The sequence below is a fragment of the Hipposideros armiger genome, unplaced genomic scaffold (assembly GCF_001890085.2).
Source record: "Hipposideros armiger isolate ML-2016 unplaced genomic scaffold, ASM189008v1 scaffold_432, whole genome shotgun sequence".
In the NCBI taxonomy this organism is placed as follows: Eukaryota; Metazoa; Chordata; class Mammalia; order Chiroptera; family Hipposideridae; genus Hipposideros; species Hipposideros armiger.
Window position 1 is genome coordinate 191,769 of NW_017731782.1, and position 7,875 is coordinate 199,643.

The 7,875-nt window shown below is 40.6% G+C and overlaps 1 protein-coding gene across 3 annotated transcripts in view; it reads left to right on the plus strand.

The window, feature by feature from the left end:
• The window catches only part of MAP1B (microtubule associated protein 1B), a 96,020-nt gene extending 88,771 nt beyond the window's left edge, over window positions 1–7,249 (plus strand). For all 3 annotated transcript variants that reach the window (XM_019665075.1, XM_019665076.1, XM_019665074.1), the window contains 2 exons: window positions 1,285–1,523; window positions 2,779–7,249. In XM_019665075.1, coding sequence (XP_019520620.1) covers window positions 1,285–1,523; window positions 2,779–2,934 — 395 coding nt within the window. In that variant the 3' untranslated portion in view covers window positions 2,935–7,249. The remainder of the gene's footprint in view (window positions 1–1,284; window positions 1,524–2,778) is intronic.
• The last annotated feature ends 626 nt before the right edge of the window (window positions 7,250–7,875 follow it).

Below are 7,875 nucleotides of genomic sequence, written 5' to 3' on the forward strand. Positions count from 1 at the left end.
TTGAGCTCAGCTTCATTAAAATGGCTGGTTAATCTATTTATGAAATGAGTTAGTTTATCTAAATATCAGTTTGACTAATTCGCATCACGCTCCTAACCCCTTAAAAATAAAACTGGCCAGTTCGTGGAGCTCACTGGTTGTTTTGACTCTAGGATGACAGTCTAAACATCCTATGGAGAAAGGAAATGGGGTTAAGTATATAGTATCCAGCTGATATTGTAGATGACTTTACAGCAGTGGTCTCAGACCAACTGTACATTAGAATTATCTGGGGTGCTATTAAAAATCGTGGTGCCCAGGCCCCCACCCCAGCCCCATTAAGTCAGACTCTGGGGCATGGGGCCTGGGCATTAGTATTAAGGATGCTAGACGATTCTAATTATGCAGCCAGTGTGAAGAACACTGCCTTCGAATGCTAGTTCTATTAATGTTTCAAAAAGTTTAAATTCTAACTAGAACAAGTCAGAAAGCCAGCTCATCAAACAAGATGCCAGGAAACTTCTGGGTTAATCTGAGTCTTTACTTTGCCCGGGCCCTTTCTGACTTAGACTGGGAATTTTAGCAGCCGGATGACCCTGTCCCCAGTCTGGTATGTCCTGATTGGCTAGAGAAAGCCTAGTCTTTTTGGACATTCCTCTGGCCAAAGCTTGGTATCCAGCCTTGTGTAGCCTGGGGTGTCTCACTTTTCAGAGTCCTGTGCTCAGGGGAGAAAATGGCGTTTCATCAGTTTATGATTGAGGTTGAGGCGCTGAGGGCTTTGGGAATCATATGAGATTAAGATCTGAACCATTTCCTAGGTCAAATGTTAGGGTGTGATATTCAGTTGTGGCCAAATTGCTCTCAAATGAGACCCTAACATGGATTACTCACATTGCTTAACTATAGTTGACCAAATGCAGCTGCTTCCTTGTGACTTCTCAAATCGGTTTTTTAGATCACTTTTCAAATTAAGTTACACATTGGTACCTCTTTTTAGAAGTATTACCATTTAGTTCCATCTTTTGGGAATGCCTTGACACTCTTCTTACTTCCTAATGGGTTGTCCACAAGAGGAAAAGGTTCCTTTCTTCATTCCCCCTGGTGAGATGGCCAACAACCGTGTTACAGCTTCTCAAATTGTCAGTGCTAAACACCCTCTATGAGAGAGAGGGAAGTGCCCTCCCCCCATCCTCCCCTTTGCGTGTCCTGTAGACCTTCTTGAAGATGAGTAGGGAAGGTGGACTGGACCTGTGGGTCTCTTTACATTCCTGTGACCCTGGCTTTCTCTTTGTTTATTCACCCAAGGACCAGGAACCACCAAGACGGCCAAGCCCTCAGCTGTGCCTCCAGGCCCCCCTGTGTATTTGGACCTGTGCTATATTCCCAACCACAGCAATAGTAAGAATGTTGATGTTGAATTTTTCAAGAGAGTGAGGTCGTCCTACTACGTGGTGAGTGGCAATGACCCCGCTGCCGAGGAGCCCAGCCGGGCCGTCCTGGATGCCTTGCTGGAAGGGAAGGCCCAGTGGGGCAGCAACATGCAGGTAAGAGCTGCATGGCGGTGTCTGCACTACACGAGGAGCTGTGCCCAGAGACAGAGGGAAGGACCCGTGTTTCAAGAGGCATCGTGTTGTGATTGTGTGGTGCCCTGTGGGTCTGTCACACCTGCAATATGTCACACGTGAGGACAAAATGGATTTCACACACAGAAGATAGTCTAAAATTGTATTCTTGGCACCAATAACATTCATGGCCTGGGAAGAAAGCTACTTTACCACCCTAAGGCCTAATTCACTTATCTGCAAAATGGGCCTGAGATCACTTGTCCATTCCCCCTAATATACCAAGAGTATGTGTGTATGAATCAAAGTGGTCGTATTTCCATGTGAGATCTGCTAAGGAATTGTTTTTACTGCTTTGTGTTTCACAAATACCGTAGATCAAAGCTAGGAGTGTGGCCATTTAGAAAACCGCCTGTCCATGCGAAATGCCACCGGAGGAGCGCTGCTGCTGATGGTCCCCACCAGGCAACTTACAAACACAATGACCGGCCAAGAACCACGCTTTATTATTTCGGCTGTGATCTTTGCTTATCTAAGTTGTATTTGTCTGCCCAGTCACCTAGTACACTGTGTTTGCATAATAATAAATAGAATTACTTGTTAGTTAATCATGTGAAATCTCATGAGAAGCACCAGTGGTCTCTTAAGGAATACTAGATGGAATTTTTACTATTCATGCCAGTACCCACCCACCCCTCACCACACTCTTCCATCCCTAATCACACATACTTATTAAAGATACAAATCTTTGTTCTCAAGATAAAATGTTAAGGGGCTTTGAACTGCAATAATAACCAAAGCTTCTTGGATTAAATGTACAATATCTTTGATGAAAAACTTACCAGGTGCATTAAAGGAAATACAAGAAACTCCACCTTAACTGAAGCACTTCTTCTCTTAACACTAAAGAATTGAAAAACTGACAGATGTCAGTTTTATAGATGAACTAATTGATGAACTAATTGACTAGTCATTAGTTGTTTTTGGTTCCAGTCTTCAATTCCTCCCAGAAAAACTTGATTTTTATTTATTTATTTTTTATTTTTTTATTTTTTTGCAGCTTTATTCTGGCTCCTGGAAAATATAAGTTGAAAAATCCTTCTCATTTCTTGAGGAAAATAGAAAATTTTCCTTTCTTTCCATGACTTTCAGATGGTCTAATTAATACCTTATTGTTCTAATTTTTTCCCCTCTGATTTCTGGCTCTCCCTTTAAGCTATTTTCTCTCTCCCTGCAGGTGACCCTGATCCCGACTCATGACTCAGAAGTGATGAGGGAATGGTACCAGGAGACCCATGAGAAACAGCAGGACCTCAACATCATGGTTTTAGCAAGCAGCAGCACAGTGGTTATGCAAGATGAATCCTTCCCTGCATGCAAGATCGAATTATAAAGACCAAGGCCAGCACACCACAGGATTTGAACTTTGTTTCCAGAAATTCTTCAATTTGAAATCACCTTTTTCTAAAAAGTCAATTCATCTAAATAAGTCGCTGAACTGTTACCTGCCAAACGCTATACTATGTCATGGTGATGCAAGTCCACTAATATTTCTCATTTTTTGCTGATCGCTAAGGGAAGTAACAGTATTCCCACAATAGGGTTCAAGTTACTGCAAAATTACCTACCCCGGTTCATCTCTGCTGAACATTTGGAAACCATGCACTAGCAAACCCAACTGACTTCTGCTAGGTATTTGTCTGAGAAAGTGAGAGGGAGCGCGCGCACAAAGAGAGAACGCAGGAGAGAGAGAGAAAGAGAATGAGAAAGAAAAAGAATGCAAGAGAAGGAGATATAATGGTAGAGAGTGCTGGTGAGATACCCAGAGAGGAAAAAGAGAGAGCAGGGTGGAGTAAGGAAGAGAAAATAACCCATTCGGTCTGCATTTTCTCAGGCAGCCTGTATTCTGTAGTCTGCATAGACAAAGTTTTCAACTTGTGTCAGTCTGAGTCATCAACAAGGGTCTTAATTTTTTAAAACAAGTTGGCTGGAAGAAAACACAAAAACAAAACTTGTTATGAGGGCATGTGAGATTTTTCACGCCTTAATTAAGCTCCTTCAGTTTGAAGGCTGCACACTGACATAACGTAGTGAGCGTAGATTGGACCTCCAAGTGGTTTCAACCCCATTCAGAACTCTCAGACTCTTCAAACACACAAGTAGATTGATCTAAGGCATGCTCCCAGCATCTGTGCACCCAATTAGTCCACTCTGAGTCAATTAACCTGCATGCGGAAACGCTCAAGTCCACCCCAATTAACAAGCAAATACCAAAGCAGTTGGGAGTACATACAGTAGACAATTTGCCTTAGAAAGTGACTTGAATGTACAAAGATACTTGATGCACTTATTATTTTTTAACGTGAGACAGCAAGTTTATAAAACATTCGTGTAGGATTATAGCTACTCGAGTTACAGGAGCATGTGTGTGCACGTGTGGGGGTACTCGAAGCTGATCTGATTGGTGCAACAGTTTGATGCTGAGTCATGCGTGTGGGATACCACCTCAGTGCCCCTGCGGCCCCTCAGCCAAACAAAGTTGAGCCTTTCATAGCTTCTTTACTACTGCAAGTTCAAGGTGGAAATGGCTTCTATGATCAGAACTGGGAAAACAGTGAATCTTATAGTGGAAGAGGTTCTCAGCAAGTGTACAGTATTTACCTTCCTTTGTCTTACATTGGCTTTTTTTAATTTTCCATTCATTTCAGCATAATTATTGAACAAGTGTACAGAAGAACTTTTTTTGTTAGGTCTGTGAGAACTTTTCATAGATGAACTTTTTTAACAAATGTTTTCATTTGCAGGAAAATGCAAAGAAAATTTTCAAGTGACAGTCTTTTTTTTTTTTCCAACTGTTTCATAAGACAAAAATATCAATAGTTCTGGTGAGATCGAAGTCTGATATTGCAGTGATAATATTTATTAAAACCCATAACTACCAGGAATAGGATACCTCCCACCCCTTGATTCCCATAACATAAAAATCTGAGTATGTGCTATTTGAGAGTAGGGGAGGATGGCATGGTAGTCTACTTTTCCAGGCCTTTACATCACCCAATGATATCCTACATACTTCTTTCAAGATCTTCAACCACGAGGTAAAAGAGCTAAGACAAGTTCCAAGAACCCTAGTGAAAATTTGCTTTGGGATTTTCTTTCCTTAAAAAAAAATAAAGAAGGAACTAATACATTGAGAGCAAATAAAATCCCAACTCTGACCGTTCATGATGTAGAGTTCAGAGATCACTTCCATCGTTGTCATCATTGAACTATGAATCTGGGAAACCAGATCATGATTAAAACTGACGTCAAGTTTCAAGTTGCAGATCAATGCACCCGGGGTTCAGATGTGGCAAACTTCTCAGTGACAACTGTGCTGTGTGTGCTCTGTCATGTTGCATTTCCTACAGACTCTTAAGATCTACAGAGTAGTGAACAATGACCTCATTTTATTTTCTATGTTAGTTATTTATTTCAAAAGTAACATTTTAGTTTATTTTTGTCTGGTAAAGTGTATGTTTTGCACTGCTAACTACTATGAGGGTTTAAACAACGCTTCTTCAGGGTCCCTTCACTGAGGACCTATGCAGTCTACTTAATGCTGTGAATTACCTTTTCAAATGTTTAATTTTTTTTAAAAAAATTAATATTCTATTTTTTTTAGGCTTCTCTAGAAATGCAGCTTTTATTTATTACTCCACTTTTTTCAAGTCCTAAAGAACAACATATTGAATAAGGGTACAAAAAAATTAACACATTATGGAAACACTCATTGTGACAAAAGTGAATTTCATGGAGTGTACACTTATCTACTTCAAACTTAGGTAATGAGACAACCTAAGATATTCAAGATAATTATGTAATGATTAGTTGTTGAGTTAGACCACATAATGCATGGGAAGACAAACAGATTTCCAGCCTTCTTGCCAAATCCAGACCTCTGGTTGATTTTTCTTTGTTAGAAGATGGAATTATATTACAGTTTCCCAAGTTAAATTTATTTAACATTTACATTATTTTGCTTTTTAAAAAATATAAACATGTTAGGAGAATTATAGCCAGCTTTCAGTTTTCAATTATAACCATTCTATCGCACTCTTCCTTCCCCCCCTCCCCCCCGTGGGATTTAATGGGGAAAATAAACGAAAGCTGTCATTAGTCAGGTGGCTCTTTTTCCTATGAAATATATCCGTACCTTTCTCCATCCATTGTTCTCAGTGATGACCACAGAGCCTGAGTGTACCAGGAAAGCCAATATTTGCATTACAGGTTGCTCCTGTACTTCCAGAAACCTTTTTTACCTGGGTGACTAACCTAATTTTGCTAGTTCCGTAAATACACAATTAGTTTAGTAACAGCCATCACAATGTACCATGTACATTCATAGTGAGAGCTAAAGATTGACGCAGACTTCTAGGAGCTTGATTCACGCTGATTACGTAGTCCAATTGTATAGATCGAATAGTTGAGTGGAAGGAATTTACACTCTGTTTAAATGATGGGACTCCATCAGGACGGCACTCATCATCATGACCTTTTTGGTAGTATTCTTAAGCAAAATTCTGTGGAGACTAAATGTTAGAGATGATCCTCCATTTTCAAGTTTAACTAATTCTATCCCCTTTCTCAAAACCCAACTCCCATGCATGCTTTCTCAGTCTTGTGGTGGGACTGGATACAATGACTTAATCCCCCTCCCCAAATGCCATTTTCCATGGAGTTCAAAAAAAAAATTTTTTTTTCTTAACCTTACATATCATAGTGAATGGTTTCCCCAGTGTATATGAATGTTTTAAGTGTCTCCAATAGCTTACTCAGTTTAGGAGCTTTTCAATACTCATTTAATAAGAGTAAATCATTTGCTAATGGAAATTTTACCACCTTCTATTTTCCCTCTGTTACCAAATTTCAGCTCTCAGGAGCTGGTCTATGATTCTGAAATTGCTTTTCTTGCCTCTCTTTAGTCACCTGTCACAGGAGGTTCTTGCTCAGTAATGATATTGTGAGTTAGATTAACAAGAACTTTTTTTTTTGCACTTCAGATTTAGAAGATCCTGTTTCCATTTGAAAGGAACTGTAAGCTTTTATCTTTTAACCAACTGAACAACACATCAAAAGCAGCCTAGGGATGAGCATTTCTTTGAAAGCAATTAGGTTATTCACCTGGTATTAAAACGATTTACTATTAAAAAAAATCTGTGACTTTATTAAGTTGATTTAAAAGGCAGCATCAAAAACTGAAAAGGAAGGGGGAAAAAATAGCTTCTCTGCACTCGTTTGGAGCTCTCCAAAGCAGGGGACCATCGAGATGAGGCATCAGGACTGGGCTGCCCTTCCCAGGACACCCTGCAGCAGGTCCGAGTTGGCTGATGCAGCTCACACATGCTACATGCAGCCCTTTTCTTTCCGGCCCTGGAAAGCAGTGGTCTTGAGCCCAACGGAGAAGCACCTGCCACTCCTCTCTCGTTCTGAATGGTGTTTGTGTCAGTCTGCAGCTGTGTATGGTATTATGTCTTATAATCCTGCATCACTTCTATCCTATCCAGTCATATCTAATGTAGAAAATTAGTTTCCAGTGAAAGTAATATGTAGTGCTTTTATGATATTTGTGTGCAATATCCCCTCTTCCATTGAGGATATTTGATGTAAAAGAAAAAGAAAAAAAAAAACTCAGTTCCACAATAAAATACAAAAGTGGCAAAAGGTCACGTGTGTGCTGTGCTGTCCTGTGTTTTGTGTGGCTGAGTTGGGCTCAGCAGGAATTGGGATTTGCCACCCACGAAGTGGGGTCTGGAGGGGTAGGGGGGGCAACCTCAGCATTCATTCATGCGGGGTGATTATGTTCTTTTCAGGGTGGGCTCCCTGGCTTTTGAAAAACCTGGGACAGAGTCCTGCTACTATTTCTATAACGGTTGCCTCGTTATCTTTTATAACCAAGGCCTAGAGGACATTGGTCTAAGGACAGAAACTGGGAGGTGAGGGAAAGAGACATTATTGCTTAAAAAGAACAAGTACATAGGCCAGTGTAGTTGGAGGAAGGTATTGGGAGGGGTTTCCTATAGACACTACAATATAAACCCCAAACCAGGTGTTCATCCTAGTTCCGCCACGCCTGGCTGTGACCTCCGTCACTTTATCCCATCTAGAGTTCCTTTTCTCACCTGAAAAATGAGAGGTTTTGACAAGATGGTCAAACTGGATGGTCCCCCATAAGGCTGACTTTCTGGGGCTCTACAAGGCCATCATACTCAGCAGTTACATCCCGTACCTTACTTATCTCCCTCTTGGTTTCTTGCTCAGTTACAGAATAATCTTGATCTAACTGACATAATAC